This window comes from Emys orbicularis, chromosome 3, assembly GCF_028017835.1.
Source record: "Emys orbicularis isolate rEmyOrb1 chromosome 3, rEmyOrb1.hap1, whole genome shotgun sequence".
Lineage (NCBI taxonomy): Eukaryota > Metazoa > Chordata > Testudines > Emydidae > Emys > Emys orbicularis.
In genome coordinates, this window is record NC_088685.1 from 17,867,011 (window position 1) to 17,889,819 (window position 22,809).

General features: G+C 46.2%; 1 protein-coding gene across 1 annotated transcript in view; it reads left to right on the top strand.

The window, feature by feature from the left end:
• Positions 1-5,146: 5,146 nt before the first annotated feature.
• The window catches only part of MEP1A (meprin A subunit alpha), a 39,005-nt gene continuing 21,342 nt past the window's right edge, over positions 5,147-22,809 (top strand). Inside the window, exons 1-5 of the mRNA XM_065401594.1 lie at positions 5,147-5,213; positions 5,320-5,373; positions 7,039-7,079; positions 7,190-7,265; positions 8,539-8,656. Of these exons, the coding sequence (XP_065257666.1) occupies positions 5,147-5,213; positions 5,320-5,373; positions 7,039-7,079; positions 7,190-7,265; positions 8,539-8,656 (356 nt within the window). The remainder of the gene's footprint in view (positions 5,214-5,319; positions 5,374-7,038; positions 7,080-7,189; positions 7,266-8,538; positions 8,657-22,809) is intronic.

Genomic DNA, 22,809 nt, shown 5'->3' on the forward strand with positions numbered 1-22,809 from the left:
TCCCATGTGATGATGTTGGGGGGAGTCTGTGATTTTACTGCCTTGGGGGGGCTATCTCTGATAGTCACTGAACCATAGACTTCAGATCAGGGCCGACGAGGGGCGGGGGGAAGCCGGTACAAATTACTGGGGCCCGGCGGTCTGGAAGGGGGCCCGGCTTCCCTCCCCTCTCGTCGGCCCTATTTAGCCCTGCTGGGAGGCCCGAACCCACTCTCGACAGCCCTGCTTTAGATTTGGAAGCAGTTTTTATTGCTGGTGATCTTCAGAAGCTCATAGAGCTTCCAAGGCCCAGAAGTCCCAGAGAAGCTATTTTGAGCTGGATGGGCCCTTGGTGGTGGTTCATAAATAAAAACACCTCTGTGCTTTTTTTTTTAAGTGTTTACAGTTTCTTACATTGTCTGAATTACTTACCTGTTGGTGATTGTAATGTATGTACAGCTAGAAGGCACATTACCTACATACCTATGTTTTGTTTACTGTGCTGATATTTCATTATGCGCTGGTCTTAGGCAATTCATGCACAATGGATTTCAATTTCACTGTAAAAAGTGCACAGAGCAAGAAGTGGCCAATGTGGTTTCACCAGGGACCCGCTCCAAGATTTTGTTTGAAATAGTTTTTATTGGTTTTCAGTAAAAAGGAAACTTTTAACCAAGTTTAAATAAATGTGTCTGCCAGTCCCTCAGACAAGTTTGCTGGGCCCTTAAATTCCATAAGAAGTCAACACATAAAAAGAACCTCATAGAGCCTGAGTCTCCGTTCACTTACCCCAATTCTATACCATCTAACACCACTGATTTAAACTGAGTTGTTTTTGGCTTATACCAGTGTGAATGACAGGAGAATCAGAGAAACCTGATTAAGAGCTCTGTGAAGCTTGTTCCTTCCACCAACAGAAGTTAGTGCCATAAAAAATATTACTTCAATCCAAGTTTACCTAAGTCCATTTGCAAGAACATGTAATTGAGCAGCCTGATATCTTTCTCTCTTAGGAGAATCAGACACATTTATTTCAATTCATCCTCACTCAGAGATCACACCTGGAAAAAATCAACTCAGAAGGTGAAAGTTTCAGAAAACTATGAGAAAATGAAAAAGAGTCTTAGAATGTAAACATGTAGGGAACCTTAACTATAGCTATCACTGATTCTTTGGCTATAATAGACACCTTAATCGACAAGTACAGAGCAAAGAGTCTGCAAGAAGAAGAAAAAGAGGTAGCTTGGGAAGCCAACCACTGTTGTACAAAGTTTGAGCCAGGTGCTCATCATACATACATTTTGCACTGTTTGTGTGCAGACTATCTGAAAACAAGGCTGTTGTTGTTATGTTGTAGGTATATTATATCATCCTGTGGTAAAACCCATAGGGAGAAACAGAAAGACCAGGAAATGCCACAAAGTTCACCTTGCAGAGTTTATAGTGCATGTTTCTATAGCATTGGAACAAATTCTGCCGTCACACTCGCAGTGATGTAAATCTGTAGTCATTCCACTCAAGCAAATGGAGTTAATTTGGATTTATGCTAGAGTAACTGAGATTAGAATCGGCTGGCTCTAGTTTTTTTTGCTGCCCCAAGCAAAAAAAAACCAACTTCCAAGAGCGCAACTGCCAAAGCAAAAAATTAAAATAAAAATAAAAACCTCCGAGAGCAAACTGCCGAAGCAAAAAATGCCACCCCTGGAATGCCGCCTCTGGAGTTGTGCCGCCCCAAGCGCGTGCTTGGTTTGCTGGTGCCTAGAGCTGGCCCTGTCAGCAACGGAAATAACTTAGAATCATAGAATCATAGAATATCAGGGTTGGAAGGGACCTCAAGAGGTCATCTAGTCCAACCCCCTGCTCAAAGCAGGACCAATTCCCAACTAAATCATCCCAGCCAGGGCTTTGTCAAGCCGGGCCTTAAAAACCTCCAAGGAAGGAGACTCCACCACCTCCCTAGGTAACGCATTCCAGTGCTTCACCACCCTCCTAGTGAAATAGTGTTTCCTAATATCCAACCTGGACCTCCCCCACTGCAACTTGAGACCATTGCTCCTTGTTCTGTCATCTGCCACCACTGAGAACAGCCGAGCTCCATCCTCTTTGGAACCTCCCTTCAGGTAGTTGAAGGCTGCTATCAAATCCCCCCTCATTCTTCTCTTCTGGAGACTAAACAATCCCAGTTCCCTCAGCCTCTCCTCATAAGTCATGTGCTCCAGACCCCTAATCATTTTTGTTGCCCTCCGCTGGACTCTTTCCAATTTTTCCACATCCTTCTTGTAGTGTGGGGCCCAAAATTGGACACAGTATTCCAGATGAGGCCTCACCAATGTCGAATAAAGGGGAACGATCACGTTCCTCGATCTGCTGGCAATGCCCCTACTTATACAGCCCAAAATGCCGTTAGCCTTCTTGGCAACAAGAGCACACTGTTGACTCATATCCAGCTTCTCGTCCACTGTGACCCCTAGGTCCTTTTCTGCAGAACTGCTACCTAGCCATTCGGTCCCTAGTCTGTAGCAGTGCATGGGATTCTTCCGTCCTAAGTGCAGGACTCTGCACTTATCCTTGTTGAACCTCATCAGGTTTTTTTTGGCCCAATCCTCTAATTTGTCTAGGTCCCTCTGTATCCGATCCCTACCCTCTAGTGTATCTACCACGCCTCCTAGTTTAGTGTCATCTGCAAACTTGCTGAGAGTGCAGTCCACACCATCCTCCAGATCATTAATAAAGATATTAAACAAAACCGGCCCCAGGACCGACCCTTGGGGCACTCCGCTTGAAACCGGCTGCCAACTAGACATGGAGCCATTGATCACTACCCGTTGAGCCCGACGATCTAGCCAGCTTTCTATCCACCTTACAGTCCATTCATCCAGCCCATATTTCTTTAACTTGGCGGCAAGAATACTGTGGGAGACTGTATCAAAAGCTTTGCTAAAGTCAAGGAATAACACATCCACTGCTTTCCCCTCATCCACAGAGCCAGTTATCTCATCATAGAAGGCAATTAGGTTAGTCAGGCACGACTTCCCTTTGGTGAATCCATGCTGACTGTTCCTGATCACTTTCCTCTCCTCTAAGTGTTTCATAATTGATTCCTTGAGGACCTGTTCCATGATTTTTCCAGGGACTGAGGTGAGGCTGACTGGCCTGTAGTTCCCCGGATCCTCCTTCTTCCCTTTTTTAAAGATGGGCACTACATTAGCCTTTTTCCAGTCATCCGGGACCTCCCCCGTTCGCCATGAGTTTTCAAAAATAATGGCTAATGGCTCTGCAATCTCATCCGCCAACTCCTTTAGCACCCTCGGATGCAGCGCATCCGGCCCCATGGACTTGTGCACATCCAGTTTTTCTAAATAGTCCCGAACCACTTCTTTCTCCACATAGGGCTGGTCACCTTCTCCCCATATTGTGCTGCCCAGTGCAGCAGTCTGGGAGCTGACCTTGTTTGTGAAGACAGAGGCAAAAAAATCATTGAGTACATTAGCTTTTTCCACATCCTCGGTCACTAGGTTGCCTCCCACATTCAGTAAGGGGCCCACACTTTCCTTGACTTTCTTCTTGTTGCTAACATACCTGAAGAAACCTTTCTTGTTACTCTTAACATCTCTTGCTAGCTGCAACTCCAAGTGTGATTTGGCCTTCCTGATTTCATTCCTGCATGCCTGAGCAATAGTTTTATACTCCTCCCTGGTCATTTGTCCAATCTTCCACTTCTTGTAAGCTTCTTTTTTGCGTTTAAGTTCAGCAAGGATTTCACTGTTTAGCCAAGCTGGTCGCCTGCCATATTTACTATTCTTTCTACACATCGGGATGTTTTTTTCCTGCAACCGCAATAAGGATTCTTTAAAATACAGCCAGCTCTCCTGGACCCCTTTGCCCTTCATGTTATTCTCCCAGGGGATCCTGCCCATCTGTTCCCTGAGGGAGTCAAAGTCTGCTTTTCTGAAGTCCAGGGTCCGTATTCTGCTGCTCTCCTTTCTTCCTTGTGTCAGGATCCTGAACTCGACCATCTCATGGTCACTGCCTCCCAGGTTCCCATCCACTTTTGCTTCCCCTACTAATTCTTCCCTGTTTGTGAGCAGCAGGTCAAGAAAAGCTCTGCCCCTAGTTGGTTCCTCCAGCACTTGCACCAGGAAATTGTCCCCTACACTTTCCAAAAACTTCCTGGATTGTCTGTGCACCGCTGTATTGCTCTCCCAGCAGATATCAGGGTGATTAAAGTCTCCCATGAGAACCAGGGCCTGCGATCTAGCAACTTCTGCTAGTTGCCAGAAGAAAGCCTCATCCACCTCATCCCCCTGGTCTGGTGGTCTATAGCAGACTCCAACCACGACATCACCCTTGTTGCTCACACTTCTCAACTTTATCCAGAGACTCTCAGGTTTTTCTGCAGTTTCATATCGGAGCTCTGAGCAGTCATACTCCTCTCTTACATACAACGCAACTCCCCCACCTTTTCTGCCCTGCCTGTCCTTCCTGAACAGTTTATATCCATCCATGACAGTACTCCAGTCATGTGAGTTATCCCACCAAGTCTCTGTTATTCCAATCGCATCATAGTTCCCTGATTGTGCCAGGACTTCCAGTTCTCCCTGCTTGTTTCCCAGGCTTCTTGCATTTGTGTATAGGCACTTAAGATAACTCATCGATCGTCCCTCTTTCTCAGCATGAGACAGGAGTCCTCCCCTCTTGCGCTCTCCTGCTTGTGCTTCCTCCCAGGATCCCATTTCCCCACTTACCTTAATCTCTGGGCCAAATTCAGACCTGGAAGCAGTACTTGAGGTTGGGGTCTGGCCCTTCAGCTTTTGAAATGAAGACAGAAAGATATCAGGCTGTTCAATTACATGTTCTTGCAAATGGACTTAGGTAAACAATGATAATGATATCTCATGCAATTGAAAAAAGATTGACTATTTTAATAATAACTCTCCTGGTAAAAATGATGGGTTCAAAGTTTCTTTCACGGAGCTAAGTGCAAAGTTCAAGGAACTGCTCTATAAATTGAAAGCGTTGTAAATTGTAAATGCCCTGTTTTCTCTCTCCACTGCAAGAATGGTTTCCACTTACTTCTTCCCATGCCTGTGTCTCATATTATGTTTTGCCTATTGCACTACATTCTCGGTAAGTCTAACTCTTGTATTGCCAGATCTTCTCTTTCAGCATGTTATACATCTTGTACAACATGTATTTTACTGTCTTTCAGATTAGACACCCTCCAAAGGGAGATGGTAAGGACTCAGTAAACTATTTCTAGTGTTGAGATATTTTCTTTTATTTTCTGTGGGTGGAGCGGGGGATGCATAATGTTTTCTTCTTAATTTGCTTTTCTTACAGCACGCGATGCTGATGATGGTGAATTGAGGGAGGACATTCCAGCAATAAATTTAGGTGGGTTGCATTTCTAATGCCTATGCAGTCCTTTTGAGATGGTTGTAAGCAAAATGCTGGTGCAATCTTCTAATATTTAGACGCTTTTAATTTCTTTTAGTCATTTTTTTTTAAAAAGAGGGTGACATGCTCAAGCAGGGCAGGCAGTCATATCTGTGGAAGCAGAGAAAGAACTGACAGGAAGGGGATTGCAATGCATGACAGTTTGTTAGCAAGAGTCAGGCTAACTGTAATCCTAATAACGCAAGATTTGTAGAAGCTAATATTGTGTGAGGGGAGTGGGAAAGAACTGTGTGAGAAGTTGTTGCGACCTTGTGTAGATAATATGGAATGTAGACTAGAGTCTAAATAAGTGAGAAAAATAAGATATCAGGATGACCTATTTATAAACAAAATGCAGCTGTTGCTTATTATTGTCTGTTAGAAGGTATAAATGCTTGCTGTAATTGTTTATCTGTAGAGAGACCTGCCTAGGAGGGGGAGACCCTGTGTCTTAGTGCACTCTCTCCCTCTACACAATTGCTTGAGAAAATAAAGTATCTGACTTTGCTGTACCCAACCAAAGAGTGAGAACTCTGTTATTCTCCGACATATCAATGGACATAAACAAACATAGTGAAGGCAGGGTGGGACTGAACATCCTCCAGCACCACCAGTATTCCTGAATCTTAGCCCTGCAACAATCCTGCTGTCCAAGCCTTGGGCTTCTCCTGGCTGAAAACCACAGGGTCATAGTGACCTGTGTGGTAATTCTGTGATGTTAATGAACATCCACTAGGGTGAGAGCCTTTCACTCCCGAAGACTCGGGGCTATTGGGCCAGATCTATAACTGAGGGGAATTTACACTGAAGTGAATGATACTACTCCAGTTGACGGTATGGCTCAGAGTGGGGTGCCAATTAGGAATAGCTTTAGAAGCCAGTTAGCACTTCCCCCTCTGCCATAACAGCTGGTTCTAGAGAGTGGGCAGTAATTTAGTGGCTTTACTGTGTTTCTGTCTGAACTGTATAGAAATTACATGGAAAAACACACAACAAAATGAACCCACTTCATTTAATTTTCTATTTTTTGTAATCTGATTTTGATATATATATATATATATTGATATATATACAAATATATTGATAAATATATGTATGCATATTCTATTCTATTCTTATCATTGGAGCAGCTTACCTAAGGACATAGTGGATTCTCCATCACTTAAAGACTTCATATCAGAACTGGATCTCTTTCTAAAAGAGATGCCCTAGCTCAGACACAAGTTATCGGCTTGATGCAGGAATCATGGGGTGAAATCCTATGGCCTGTGTTATACAGGAGGTCAGATGTGATGATTGGAATAGTTTCCTCTAAACTTAAAATCTATGAAGCTATGATTATAGTGAGGCAAAGACATTGGAGCATAGACAGCCATAAAGCAGAGTAAACCTCTCATAACATGCTTTTTAGTAACCTGTCGAATTAGGTAGCAGCATCTGCTGTTAATTTAGGGACAGATAATTTACTTCAGTGATACTAGAAACAGGCCCTTAATAATTATCCATAAGCGTCACTTGTGGACTTGAAACTTCCATGGTTACATAAACTCAGCATTTTTCAGGTTATAAAATAACAGTATTTGAGATTTAATTTAAATAATCTGTTCCTAAATTGCTTTGCAGCTGCTGGCCTGAACCTCTTTCAGGGGGATATCTTACTGCCAGTAAGTATTTTGTAAATGCATGGACGTAATTCGTACTCGTCATATTTGCAGTACTATTAGCCCTCTTCCCTATTCCAGGAGGGAATAATCTTTCCCTCTGTTTTCAACAGAATGAGCGTAATGCACTGAGAAATGAGATCTACAGATGGAAGTTCCCTATTCCCTATATTCTGGGTGATGACCTAGGTAAAGCAGACTATATTTTACTCTTCAAATTTTAGGGCCAAATCCTGGTCTCATTGGAGTTAACAGGATACCAGAATTTGACCCTAACAGAAATGACATTATGCCATTCAAAGCTTTTCAAAATACACTAATAAGCAGGCCCACCAATTACACTAAGATCAAATTCCACAGCATCACAAAGATACAGCAAAAAATGTAATTTAAAGTGTTTGTCTCTTACTGTGTGTAATGGGGTGGTAGGGTGACCAGATGTTCCGATTTTATAGGGACAGTCCCGATTTTTGGGTCTTTTTCTTACATAGGCTCCTATTACTCCCCACCCCCGTCCTGATTTTTCACAATGGCTGTCTGGTCACCCTATGGGGTGGTCACCCGCTCCGAGCCTGAAAGGGTTACAGCTAGAGTGACCAGACAGCCAGTGTGAAAAATCGGGACAGGGGATGGGGGGGTAATAGGAGCCTATATAAGAAAAAGACCCAAAAATCGGGACTGTCCCTATAAAATCGGGACATCTGGTCACCCTAGTTACAGCCAGCCCTGGGAGAGGGCTGGGGCTGTGAGCTAAAGGCTGGGCTGATAGGGGAAAGAGCCACGCTGGGGCCACGCCCCAATCAGGCCGCAGCTGGCCTTATAAAAGGCTGTGAGCCAGGAGTTCAAAGAGTCTCTCTTGCTGTTGAGAGAGACGGGCCTGGCTGCTGGGGAGCTGAGCCAGGTACCTGGAGTGTAGCAGGGCTGGGGGAAGGTGAGAGGAGCTGGGGACCAGCAGCCTAGAAAACCCCCAGCTACAGGCCTTGCTAAAGGCAAAGAAGGGTACAGAGGTGCAGCCCAGGGTAGGCAAAGGCAGCAGGTCCAAACCCCCCTTTGCCAATGATGAATGGCTTGTACACTGCAGTCTTCCCCAGTGAGCGGAGGCTAGATGGTGACTGGCAGTAGCCATAGACTGAGGTGAGGTGGGGATAGAGGGTTGGGGGTTCCCCTGGGAAGGGAGACCCAGAGACTGCGGGGTTCTGCAGGGGGCAGAACCCCGAGAGAAGCAGCACCGGGGTCCGGGAGGGACATGGGGGCCAGTGACAGGCGAGACACCGGCCTGCAGAGGGCGCTCCGGAGCTGGAAACAGAGCTAATTCCCAGGATGACCAGCAGGAGGCGCCGCAGCGGTGAGTTGCGCATTACTACACTGCGATATAGCATAATGCATGTACAGCATATAGCTTATCTCCACAAACAAGTGATCTACAATATATTAAAGGTACTTTTTGAAATATATTTTCCAGACCTGAATGCCAAGGGAGTTATACTTGAAGTGTTTGAAATGTTCCGTCTTAAGTCTTGTGTGGATTTCAAGCCATATGAAGGAGAGAGCACCTATATACGATTTCAAAAAGCGAATGGGCAAGTATTATGATGACCTCCTAGATTCTTGTTTAATTTTCTTTGTGTAGATTTGCTGCACACCCTTAAACAGCCACCACCAGCTTCCCGAGAGGTGTTTCCATTTCAGTGGTGGGTGAAGTGGTCCCTATGTACACTCCTTACCTATTTTGCAGGGGTGTTGGGAGGCAGAATTTGGGCTTTGAAATCTTTGGAAGAAAAGATGCCATGAACGCTCAAGTTATTGAAATGCAGTTTTTATTTCCTGTGTATAAACTATCCCCAGATCACTGAGTACAAAGGAGGTAGCTAGAAAAAGATAAGAATCTTATCAAGTATATCACTTATGTATGTTTCTTTTTTCTCAGGGTTTCTTAAAGGCCTTTTCAGAGTCATAAAGGTTATTATATTTTCCCCTGTCCTCCACTCTGCCTTGGCTTATTTATCCTCCAGACTGAAGATATTCTTTCTGGATCCCATCAGGGTCCATTCTGAGTCATCCAGAGAAGTCATCAGTGAATGACATAAAGTGGCAACACTTAGATGCTTAGATGCTGAGCATGCTACCTCTGCAACACTCTTAACTCCTGCTGGCCCAGGTGCAAGAGACTGAGCTGGAGTCAATAGCTCAGATCCCAGCACATTGTGCTGCTATAACATTAGAGGGAAATATGCTGTCAAACACTAGGCCAGTGTATTACATACTCCCTCATAAGATGCCTACGTGCTTCTCATCCTAAATCCCTCTAGTGACAAATTCTTCTTTAGCACGAGAGGTGGAAGGTTCAGTCTTCACTGATGAGGGTGGTGTCTGTATGTGTATTCCAATCTGGCCATGTGTTTCATTGCAAAATGGCACCCAAGATGGGACCATAGGAGGAGAGATTAAAAAGATTCAGACTCTTCATCTTAGGAAGGAGATGACTAAGGGTTGTGTGTGGGGGGATATGATAGAGGCCTATACAATCATGAATGGTATGGAGAAAGTGAATAGAAGAGTGTCAATTATGCCTTTACATAGCACAAGAACTAGGGGTAACTTGATGATGATTTCAAACATAAGGAAGTACTTCTTCACACAGCACACAGTCAACCTGTGGATCTCGTTGCCAGGGGATGTTGTGAAGGCCTAAAGCATAACTGTGTTCAAAAAAGAATTAGATAAGTTCATGGAGGATAGGTCCATCAATGGGTAGTAGCCAAAGTGGTCAGGGACGCAACCCTATTCTCAGAGTGTCCTTCAGGGCTGGCCCACAACATTTTGGCACCTGAGGCAGGGAGTTCAAATGACGCCCCCATGCCCCCTCGCTTGGGCCAAAACTTTGAAAGGTCTCAATTCTGCCTTCTTCCTGTTCTACTCCTCTCATGGTACTGCTCTGCTACCTACCCCAGTAAAGGAGAACTAATAACTTAAAATGCCTGTTCAAAAATGTTAAGTAACACTTAACTTTCAAACATCTGAACAGCAAATGTAACTTTTCTTGTCTGCATAGTAAACACTGGCATTTTTATCTGTTTGAATAATCAAAGTGGTGCTTTCTGTGCCTTCTTGGTTGCAAAGATTTGAACTGCTTCCTGAAGGTCCACAGTCTGGGCCAGCTCATGCTCTATTGAGATGGTTGCAAGGCCGACCAGCCTCTCCTGTGTCATTGTGGAGCGTAGATATGCTTTTATTAACTTCAGCTTGGAGAAGCTGCGTTCTCCACTGGCAACTGTTACAGGAAGTGTTAGAAGTATACACAGAGCAACAAAAGCATTTGGAAAGAGGGTGGTCATCTTATTTGTGCACATATATTCCAGAACAGCCTTTGGAGTTGATCCTGCTGAAATGTATCTTGAAAGGCTTTCAGTTCATCACCTAAATCACTCGCATCAATATCGCGCATGTCATCATGTGTCAACACTGTCTCTAGTGCCCTGCATTGCTGGTGTAGGTCTTCTTCAGGTATAGTGAGGAGTTTTGAAATATCATACAATATCCCAAATATACTGCTATGTTCCTTGAGCTGCATGAAACGTTCTTCAACTGACTGTATTGCACCATCTAGCACCTGGTTAAAGAATTCAACTTTGAATTGTTTGGGGTCTCTTGTGGGATTATCCCGTGCCTCGTAATCAAAATGTCGTCTTCTTCAGTGATTCTTGTATTCTTGAATGGGTGGGAAAATAGCTTCAGTGTGAAGTTCCTCTGCCAACTTCTGTGCACTCTTCAGAACATTTTGAAATCCCTCATCTGACCGGTAAGACTGTAGGTATGACTTTGCTTTGTCCAGTTGTTCCATTGCTCCAGATATATCAAGGTCAACACCTTGGAGTCTCTTGCTTACAACATTTATTTCAACCAGTATGTCATGCCACAACACTAAGCCACACAGAAATTTGAAGTTATGTATGTTTCTGGTGATTCCATTTCCCTCTGCCACTGTTCTCCCATGAACAGTTCCTGTCATAGCATTATCCTCCATAATAGCAACTATGGCATCATCTATCTTCCCAATTTGGTGTTTGATAGGCTTTATCGCCTCCACTCGACTTTCCCATCGTGTGGCACTCAGTGGTTTCAGTGTCAGAGAGGATGTTCCCAGATGTTGCTTCAAAATTTGCCATCGATGAGTTGATGCAGAGAAAAATACATAGATGCTTTGAATTACATTAAAAAATTTAGCAGCCTCACTAGAAGCTGATGCTGCATCACTGACCACCAAGTTGAATGAATGAGAACTGCATGGGACAAAAAAAGCTCAAGGGTTTAACTCTCGGATCCGTGTCTGCACTCCTCTGTTCTTTCCTCTCATGTTGGCACCATTATTGTAGCCCTGACCTCTCATGTCAGCTATTGCAATTCCCATATCTTCCAGCTTTTTAAGAAGCACATTTATCATACCAGCTCCTGTAGTATCATCAATGTCAATACTTTCTAGAAAATGCTGTCTGACAGTCACCATTGCAGGGACATTTTCACTAGGTTCTGTTGTTGTTACAAAATGCACCATTAAAGGCATTTGTTCCGTATGGCTGATGTCAGGTGTGCAGTCCAGAATAACAGAGTAATATCTTGCTGACTTCAGATCTGCCACAATCTTCTGTTTGACTTTTGTTGCCGGTAACTGTGTGATCTCATTTTGAATTGTTTTTCCAAGGTAGTGGGGTGTGTACATTTCTTGGATGCTGACTCTTCTTAGATGCTCCTGGAGTACAGCATCAAACTCAACCATCAGCTCCACAATTTTAAGCAAGTTTCCATTTGTTTGGCACATACAGCTGATCGGAAGTGCCACGCAGTGCTAGGTTTTGGGTAGCAAGCATTCTCACAATGGCAATGAGCTTTTCAGAACATTTTGCCAGAAAAGAGACTCTGATGCAATCTTCTCTTGATGCTGATAATCTATGGTGGCCTTTAACCTTAGTCTCATCTCAAGCTCTTTCCACCTATGGAATGCTCTCTGGTGATTTGCTGCCTTCTCATGGCATGACAGATTTCGAGCCAGATTTTTCCAGTCCTTTGTTCCTGTAGAACCTAATGTGGCTGGAACATTAGACTCGAAGAGTTTTCAACAAAAACAGTATGCAGCATTCTGGGTTTTTGAGTACATAAGCTATGGCCTCTCCACTTTGTCACCATTGGGGATTTCACACCAGTAATGTGTTGGATGGAAACTTCTATTTTTATTGTCTTTGGGGAATGTCAAGGCTGTATCCCTACTTTGAACTTTAGGGTACAAATGTAGGGGCCTGCATGAAAACTGCTAAGCTTATCTACCAGCTTAGCTCTGGTCCCGCTGCCACCATTCTCGATGGATTCCCTCCCTGGGAAGCCTTGAGAAACCTTTCACCAATTTCCTGGTGAATACAGATCCAAACTGCTTGGATCTTAACAAGGAGAGATTGACCCTTCCCCCCTCCTTCCTTTCACCAACTCCTGGTGAATACAGATCCAAACCCCCTTTGGATCTTAAAACAAGGAGAAATCAATCAGGTTCTTAAAAAGAAGGCTTTTAATTAAAGCAAAAGGTAAAATCATCTCTGCAAAATAACTTTACAGGGTAATCAAACTTAAAGAGCTTAGAGGAATCCCCTCTGTCTTAGGTTCAAAGTATAGCAAACAAGAAAAGCACTCTAGTAAAAGGTACATTTACAAGCTGAGAAAACAAAGTAAATTTAAGACGCCTTGCCTGGCTTTTACTTACAATTTTGAAATAAGAGAAACTTGTTTAGAAAGATGGGGAGAACCTGGATTGATGTCTGGTCCCTCTCAGTTCCAAGAGCGAACAACCCCTTAAACAAAGGACACACACAAAAGCCTTTCCCCCCCCAAGATTTGAAAGTATCTTGTCCCCTCATTGGTCCTCTGGGTTAGGTGTCAGCCAGGTTACCCGAGCTTCTTAACCCTTTACAGGTAAAAGGATTTTGGAGTCTCTGACCAGGAGGGATTTTAGTACTGTACACAGAGAGCTGTTACCCTTCCTTTTATAGTTATGACACGCCCCCCAAATCACAGATAGTGTTGGACGTTTGGTTCCACACTGGCTGTGATTTCTTTCCTGGAGCTCTAGGAGAAAACAGAGTTAATAAGACACACGTACCTTTAGACATACTACTGATTATATAAAAACTAACAATATGTTTTATTTCAAAAACAATTGTTAACCAGTTAACTCTGGGAAACTTTCCCGGGAGAGTGCATCAGCCACTTTGTTAGAAGCTCCCGAAATGTGTTGTATTTCAAAATCAAAATCTTGGAGAGCTAAACTCCACCGAAGAAGTTTTTTGTTATTTCCCCTGGCGGTATGAAGCCACTGTAGCGCAGCATGGTCTGTTTGTAGTTGGAACCGCCGTCCCCAAACATATGGGCGTAGCTTTTCCAGCGCGTACACAATGGCGTAGCATTCCTTTTTGCTGATTGACCAGTGGCTTTCCCTCTCAGACAGTTTCTTGCTGAGAAACACGACAGGATGGAATTTTTGATCCGGTTCTTCCTGCATTAAAACTGCTCCCACGCCTCGCTCGGACGCATCTGTGGTTACTAGGAACGGTTTGTCAAAGTCTGGGGCCCTTAGCACAGGGTTAGACATGAGTGTTGCCTTAAGCTGGTTAAAGGCCTTTTGACACTTATCAGTCCACTGAACTGCATTTGGCTGTTTCTTTCTGGTTAGGTCTGTCAGCGGGGCGGCGATTTGGCTGTAGTGTGGTACAAATCGCCTATAATATCCGGCCAAGCCTAAGAAGGATTGGACCTGTTTTTTTGACTTTGGAACCGGCCACTTTTGGATAGCATCCACTTTGGCCTGTAGGGGATTTATAGTTCCTTGACCCACCTGGTGCCCCAGGTATGTCACTTTGTTTTGGCCTATTTGACACTTTTTAGCCTTAACAGTTAGTCCTGCCTGCCGGATGCGCTTGAAGACTTTTTTCAGGTGCTCCAGGTGTTCTGTCCATGAATCAGAAAAAATGGCCACATTATCAAGGTAGGCAACTGCAGATTCTCCCAATCCTGCTAGGAGACCATCTACAAGTCTTTGGAAGGTGGCGGGTGCATTTCGCAACCCGAAAGGAAGTACATTGAATTCATACACCCCTGCCTGGGTGACGAAGGCTGACCTTTCCTTAGCGGGTTCATTTAGTGGTACTTGCCAGTACCCTTTGGTTAAGTCTAAAGTAGAGATGAATTGGGCATGTCCCAATTTTTTCAATAGCTCATCTGTGCGTGGCATTGGATAGTTGTCAGGACGAGTTACAGCATTTAGCTTACGGTAGTCCACGCAAAAGCGTATTTCCCCATCTGGTTTGGGAACTAGAACCACTGGAGATGCCCATGCACTGGTAGAGGGGCGGATTATACCCATCTGTAGCATGTTCTGGATCTCCCTTTGTATAGCCGCTTGGGCATGAGGTGACTCCCGGTAGGGTGGGGTTTTAATTGGGTGAGCATTACCTGTGTCAATGGAGTGGTATGCCCGTTCGGTCCGTCCTGGAGTGGCTGAGAAAATCGGTGCAAAGCTTGTGCACAGCTCCTTTATCTGCTGTCGCTGCAGACGTCCCAGAGTCGTGGAGAGGTTCACCTCTTCCACGCCACCATTCCTTTTTCCTTCATAGTAGACACCTGCAGGCCACTCCGCGTCATCAGTTTTCTGGGCTGTAAACTGGCAAACGTTTAATTCTCTAGAATAAAAGGGCTTAAGAGAATTAACATGGTATACCTTAGGCTTTATGTTGGAGGTGGGGGAGGCTATGAGATAGTTAACAGCTCCTAGGCGCTCCTGGACCGTGAATGGTCCTTCCCACGACGCTTCCATTTTATGGGCCTGGAGCGCCTTTAAGACCATGACTTGGTCTCCTACTTTGAAGGACCGTTCTCTGGAATGTTTATCATACCAGGCCTTTTGCTCTTCCTGAGCATCCTTTAGGTTTTCTTTAGCAAGGGCTAAAGAGTGTCGGAGGGTGTTTTGTAGGTTGCTTACAAAGTCTAGAATGTTAGTTCCTGGAGAAGGCGTAAACCCCTCCCATTGCTGCTTCACCAACTGTAATGGCCCCTTAACCTCGCGGCCATACACAAGTTCAAATGGTGAAAACCCTAAACTGGGATGTGGTACAGCCCTGTAGGCAAAAAGCAACTGCTGCAACACTAGGTCCCAATCATTGGAGTGTTCATTTACGAATTTACGTATCATGGCCCCCAAAGTTCCATTAAACCTCTCCACCAGACCACTGGTTTGATGGTGATGAGGGGTGGCAACCAAGTGATTCACCCCATGAGCTTTCCACAGGTTTTTCATGTTCCCTGCCAGGAAATTAGTTCCCGCATCTGTAAGTATGTCGGAGGGCCACCCTACCCTGGCAAAAATGTCTGCTAATGCCTGGCACACACTGTTAGACCTGGTGTTGCTTAAGGGTACAGCTTCCGGCCATCGGGTAGCAAAATCCATGAAAGTCAGTACGTACTGCTTTCCTCTGGGTGTCTTTTTTGGGAAAGGACCCAGAATATCCACAGCTACTCGCTGAAATGGGACCTCAATTATGGGTAGTGGCTGGAGAGGGGCTTTAACCTGGTCTTGGGGCTTTCCCACTCGTTGGCACACCTCACAAGACCGGACATAATTAGCAACGTCCTTGCCCATTCCCTCCCAGTGGAAGGACTTCCCCAACCGGTTTTTGGTTCTGTTCACCCCAGAATGGCCACTGGGATGATCATGGGCTAAGCTCAAGAGTTTTACCCGATACTTAGTGGGAACTACCAGCTGTCTTTGAGGATGCCAGTCTTCCTGGTGCCCACCAGAAAGAGTCTCCTTGTATAAAAGTCCTTTTTCTACAACAAACCGGGATCGGTTAGAAGAGCTGAGAGGCGGTGGGGTGCTCCGTGCCGCCGCCCAAGCTTTCTGAAGGCTGTCATCTGCTTCCTGCTCGGCCTGGAACTGTTCCCTTGATGCTGGAGACATCAGTTCCTCCTTGGACTGTGGACTGGGGCTTGGTCCCTCTGGAAGCGATGTAGGGGCTGGGGTTTTTTCCATTGACTGTGAACCGCTGCCCGCTGGTGCACTATGTGGTATCTCAGGCTCTGGCTGAGCCTCTTGGGTAGGGTTATTTGCTGCTTCCGCCAGTTTAGGCTCGCTGGTGCCCTCTGGCATTGGAGTTGTAGACGGGGTTGCAAGCGCTGGACTCAGTGCTGGCAATGGTTCTGGTGCTGGTTGCGTTGCCAGTTCCGGTTCTGGGACTGGCTTTGGCTGGGTCTCTGGGATTGGATCCACTACGGCTGTTGCAGTCGTTGGCAGGGGATCCGGTTCCACCACCTGTGTTTGGGTCTCCGGTAACACAGACGGGGTCCTGGTGGACGGCTCAGGAACAGGGATGGGGGTGAAAGCTTGCTTAGCCTGGCTGCGGGTGACTATTCCCACCCTCTTGGCTAGCTTCACATGGTTAGCCAAGTCTTCCCCCAGCAGCATGGGAATGGGATAATTGTCATAGACTGCAAAAGTTCACATTCCTGACCAGCCCTTGTACTGGACATGCAACTGGGCTGTAGGCAAGGTTACAGACTCAGACACGAAGGGTTGAATTGTCACTGTAGCCTCAGGGTTGATGAGTTTGGGGTCCACTAGGGATTGGTGGATAGTTGACACTTGTGCCCCAGTGTCCCTCCAAGCGATAACCTTCTTTCCGCCCACTCTCAAGGTTTCCCTTCGCTCCGAGGGTATGAGAGAGGCATCTGGGTCTGGGGATCTTTGGTGTGATTGGGGTGTAATGAACTGTAATCGGTTGGGGTTCTTGGGGCAGTGAGCCTTTATATGTCCCAGTTCATTACATTTAAAACATCGCCCTGCTAAGGTATCACCGGGGCGATGTTGGTTGCTGGAGACTGGTGTGGTGGGGTGAGAAGGCGTCTGGGGTTTCCCTTGGGATGTGGGTGGGGCCTTGGGTTGTCCCCGGTGATAAGGTTTTGTTTCGGCTTGCCCCTTCTGATATTCGCTCCAACTGCTACTAGCTTTTTTCTTTTCTGTCACCTCCACCCATTTGGCTCCAATCTCCCCCGCCTCGGTTACAGTTTTGGGCTTCCCATCTAGGATGTACCTTTCTATTTCCTCAGGAACACCCTCTAAAAACTGCTCCATTTTTACTAGGGAAAGCAGATCTTCCAGAGATTTAACATTTGCTCCTGATACCCAGGCATCACAATTTTTGTCAATGTGGTAGGCATGCCGGGTAAATGACACATCTGGTTTCCACCTTAGGGCTCTGAACCGCCGACGGGCATGCTCGGGTGTTAGCCCCATTCTGAGTCTGGCCTTGTTTTTAAAAAGTTCATAACTGTTCATGTGTTCCTTAGGCATTTCAGCCGCCACTTCTGCTAAGGGTCCACTGAGCTGCGGCCTCAGCTCTACCATGTACTGGGTTGGAGGGATGTCGTATCCAAGGCAGGCCCTTTCAAAATTTTCTAAGAAGGCCTCAGTATCATCGCCTGCCTTGTAGGTGGGGAATTTCCTGGGATGGGAAGTGGTACCTGGAGAGGAGTTGTTAGGATGGTCTGATGCACCCTGCCTAGTCCTTGCTGCTTCCAGTTCCATCTCTTTTTCTTTCAGCTCCATCTCTCTTTTATGGGCCTCCTGTTTGGCTTTTTCTTCTCTTTCATGGGCCTCCTGTTTGGCTTTTTCCAGCTCCATTTCTCTCTTGTGGGCCTCCTCTTTGGCTTTCTCTTCTCTGTCTCTCAGCTCCATCTCTCTCTTGTGGGCCCCCTCTTTGGATTTCTCTTTTCTGTCTCTCAGCTCTATCTCTTTTTCTTTTAGCTCCATAGCTCTCTTGTGGGCCTCCTCTTTAGCTTTTTCTTCTTTGGTAGTCATTTTCCTGGTTTTCTTGTGCTGGGTCACACCCTCTGCAATTGACTGAAACTGGGATGTATTTAGCTCAGGCTCCTGCTGAGTGCTGCTGAGTTAACAGAGACTTTCTAACAAGCTACTCCCGAGGATGTAAAAAGAAAAAAAACACAATTCAGCTTGTAAATTATCTTTACCAGTTGTTTGCTCATTAATTGAACCCTTCTCTTAACAAAGGACCTTGTTAAAAAAACTTAACACCTCTGCCTTCAGGCAAGGAGAGATAAGATATGCATCTACCTTCAGCTCTGCTCTCCAAGCAGCTAGAAGGAAAAAAAAATCTCTTACTGGCTTTTGGGTTTAAAACGATCCCACCGCTGTGCCACCATGTCAAGGCTGTATCCCTACTTTGAACTTTAGGGTACAAATGTAGGGGCCTGCATGAAAACTGCTAAGCTTATCTACCAGCTTAGCTCTGGTCCCGCTGCCACCATTCTCGATGGATTCCCTCCCTGGGAAGCCTTGAGAAACCTTTCACCAATTTCCTGGTGAATACAGATCCAAACTGCTTGGATCTTAACAAGGAGAGATTGACCCTTCCCCCCTCCTTCCTTTCACCAACTCCTGGTGAATACAGATCCAAACCCCCTTTGGATCTTAAAACAAGGAGAAATCAATCAGGTTCTTAAAAAGAAGGCTTTTAATTAAAGCAAAAGGTAAAATCATCTCTGCAAAATTAGTATGGAAAATAACTTTACAGGGTAATCAAACTTAAAGAGCTCAGAGGAATCCCCTCTGTCTTAGGTTCAAAGTATAGCAAACAAGAAAAGCACTCTAGTAAAAGGTACATTTACAAGCTGAGAAAACAAAGTAAATTTAAGACGCCTTGCCTGGCTTTTACTTACAATTTTGAAATAAGAGAAACTTGTTTAGAAAGATGGGGAGAACCTGGATTGATGTCTGGTCCCTCTCAGTTCCAAGAGCGAACAACCCCTTAAACAAAGGACACACACAAAAGCCTTTCCCCCCCCAAGATTTGAAAGTATCTTGTCCCCTCATTGGTCCTCTGGGTTAGGTGTCAGCCAGGTTACCCGAGCTTCTTAACCCTTTACAGGTAAAAGGATTTTGGAGTCTCTGACCAGGAGGGATTTTAGTACTGTACACAGAGAGCTGTTACCCTTCCTTTTATAGTTATGACAGGGAACATGAAATTTTTCACTTGCTGTGGCCCATGCAATACAAGGAAGTCCCTCAGGCTACTGCTCAAGTGGGTCCACAGTCCTGGATCATCTAAACTTAAGGAACTAAACTCAGCAGCAGCTGTTTCTTGCGCCTCCTCCACACTCTTCTCTGATCTACACTTTTCTTCAGGAATGTGCATGGTTACATCCATTTGAGATTGAGATATGGATGCTGCTGCAGAGTGCTGCCAGGTCTCCTGCACTCTGACTAACTGGAAGATCAGGCATCTCCTCACCACTCACATCCTCACTGGGGTCGGAAGGCTCACCGGGAACATTAGTGTCTATGTATCTCAGGAGAGCTCCTTCCTGCTCAGATAGAAAAGCTTCCTTTGCTTTCTTTCTTTTTCTGAATGCTGCCCCAGAGGGGCGTTTTCTTCTTTCACTCATGACTGCTGTTCTGTGCCAGCTATAGTGGTTCTCAGCATTCAATTGAAGGGGACAAATAAGCAGGCTGGTAGCAGGGCCTGAGTGAGGGAAGATATCAGCGTCTTAAGGGCCTAACTGGCTCCTACTACTTCAGTTGACTGCCTGTTCTCCTCAAGTGGGTTCAGGGAAGCAGCAGGAAACAGGAAGCTCCCTGAGAAGCTGGTGTTAAACAGTCCAGGCTCCTAGGGGTGCTAGAGAGGTCCATAAGAGGCTCCTCCTCCTCCTCTCTCTCCCTGCAGCTCCTGCTGCTTTCTGTTATTCCCTCTCACCTTTTCGCCTGCCTGCCTGTTATGTCTCTTGTGCCCTCCTTCCTCTGGCACAGCACTCCATCATCTCTGTACCTCTAGAGCAGAGAGAATACATATGCACCAGCAGCAGCCACAATTTTCTACACTCTGGGTCCTAGTGGCGCCCCGCCCCCCCCCAGTCTGGCACCTGAGGCGGCTGTCTCAGTTTGCCTCATGGTAAGGCCAGCCCTGGTGTTCTTAAACTTTCAACTGCTAGAAGCACCTGGCATTGGCCACTACCAGAAGACAGGACACTGGGCTAGATGGACCATTGGTCTAACCTAGTATGGCCATTCTTATGTTTTTAACTCTTGTTGACCTAAGACATTGTGAATGAGCTTGTCTAACAGGGGAGTATGTCATATACTGGCCTAATGCCTGTGATAATGTCTCTGTTTGTCTTCCGAGCAGGGACTGCCTTCATTCTTTGTCTTGGTCAACACTGAGCACATTCTCAGCACCTTAATAAATAATAAATAATAACATTGGTTACTTAAATATCCAAAATGATTTTGAAAATACATAATGTAATTAGATAGTCCTTAAATACAGACCTGCAAACTCTTCTTAAGTGACAGCAACAGAATTATTAAAGGTCCTTATGACCTATGAGGAAAGATTGAAAAAATTAGGTTTGTTTAGTCTAGAGGGGAGAATCCTAGAATATCAGGGTTGGAAGGGACCTCAGGAGGTCATCTAGTCCAACCCCCTGCTCAAAGCAGGACCAATCCCCAACTAAATCATCTCAGCCAGGGCTTTGTCAAGCCTGACCTTAAAACCTCTAAGGAAGGAGATTCCACCACCTCCCTAGGTAACCCATTCCAGTGCTTCACCACCCTCCTAGTGAAAAAGATTTTCCTGCTATCCAACCTAAACCTCCCCCACTGCAACTTGAGATCATTACTCCTTGTTCTGTCATCTGCCAACACTGAGAACAGTCTAGGTTCATCCTCTTTGGAACCCCCTTTCAGGTAGTTGAAAGCAGCTATCAAATCCCTCCTCATTCTTCTCTTTTACAGACTAAATAATCCCAGTTCCCTCAGCCTCTCCTCATAAGTCATGTGCTCCAGACCCCTAATCATTTTTGTTGCCCTCCGCTGGACTCTTTCCAATTTTTCCACACCCTTCTTGTAGTGTGGGGCCCCAAACTGGACACAATACTCCAGATGAGGCCTCACCAATGCCAAATAGAGGGGAATGATCACGTCCCTCGATCTACTGGAAATGCTCCTACTCATACAGCCGAAAATGCGGTTAGCCTTCTTGGCAACAAGGGCACACTGTTGACTCATATCCAGCTTCTCATCCACTGTAACCCCTAGGTCCTTTTCTGCAGAACTGCTGCCTATCCACTCGGTCCCTAGCCTGTAGCAGTGCATGGGATTCTTCAGTCCTAACTGCAGGACACTGCACTTTTCCTTGGTGAACCTCATCAGATTTCTTTTGGCCCAATCCTCTAATTTGTCTAGGTCCCTCTCCCCGACCCTCCAGCGTATCTACCACTCCTCCCAGTTTAGTGTCATCTGCAAACTTGCTGAGGGTGCAATCCACGCCATCCTCCAGATCATTAATGAAGATATTGAACAAAACCGGCCCCAGGACCGACCCTTGGGGCACTCCGCTTGATACCGGCTGCCAACTAGACATGGAGCCATTGATCACTACCCGTTGAGCTTGATGATCTAGCCAGCTTTCTATCCACCTTATAGTCTATTCATCCAATCCATACTACTTTAACTTGCTGGCAAGAATACTGTGGGATACCGTATCAAAAACTTTGCTAAAGTCAAGGAATAACACGTCCACTGCTTTCCCCTTATCCACAGAGCCAGTTATCTCCTCATAGAAGGCAATTAGATTAGTCAGGCATGACTTGCCCTTGGTGAATCCATGCTGACTGTTCCAGATCACTTTCCTCTCCTCAAGGTGCTTCAGAATTGATTCCTTGAGGACCTGCTCCATGATTTTTCCAGGGACTGAGGTGAGGCTCGCTGGCCTTTAGTTCCCCGGATCCTCCTCCTTCCCTTTTTTAAATATGGGCACTACATTCGCCTTTTTTTCCAGTCATCTGGGACCTCCCCTGATCGCCATGAGTTTTCAAAGATAATGGCCAATGGCTCTGCAATCAGGGGCGGCAGTTTGTATAATTTTTGGTGGTGCCCAGAATGGGGTCCAAGTCCTGCCCCGCCCCCACATACCTGCCTTGTAAGCCAATATATATTTTTTAAAATAATGTAAAAATGTGAGGGCTCTGGGGTGGGGCTGGGGATGAGGGGTTTGTAGTAGGGGAGGGGTTCAGGCAGAGGGTTGGGGTGCGAGGCTGAAGGCTGTGGGGTTGGGCCTGGGGATGAGAGGTTCACGGTGCAGGAGGGGGCTCAGGGCTGGGGCAGAGGGTTAGGGTGGGGGGTGGGGTAAGGGCTCTGGCTGGGGCTGCAGGTTCTGGGGTGGGGCAGGGCCGGGGAGGAGGACTCCGGGCTGCAGGCAGACTGCCCCTGGCTGGGGCCAGAGAGGACTTCCCGCAGTCCTCTCCCCCACTGGCAGCACACTCACCTCACACCGCTGTCACTGCATGTGCTCCTAGAGCCCCTCTCAGGTCCAGGAAGCCCCTTCGCCTCCTCTGTGGTGGGTGTGGGGGCTTCCATCACGTGTGCACCTCTTCCCCTGCTGCTGCCCGTCACTGCAGCCTCACTGGGGGTGGAGGATGGGGCTGCCCCTTGCCCAGCGTGGGGCAGGAATGGTGACTGCAGGCGGAGGTGTCCCCTGTGCTGGTGGAGGGTCCCGTCGGAAAAGGGATGGGTCTGTCCGTCCATGCCGGAAGGGCAGGGTAAACCTGGGTCAACCTGTCCTGGCACTAGTGGTGGGGGGCGCTAGGACCCTGCGGCGGCAGTTGATGCTGGGAGTCGGCAGAGCACAGC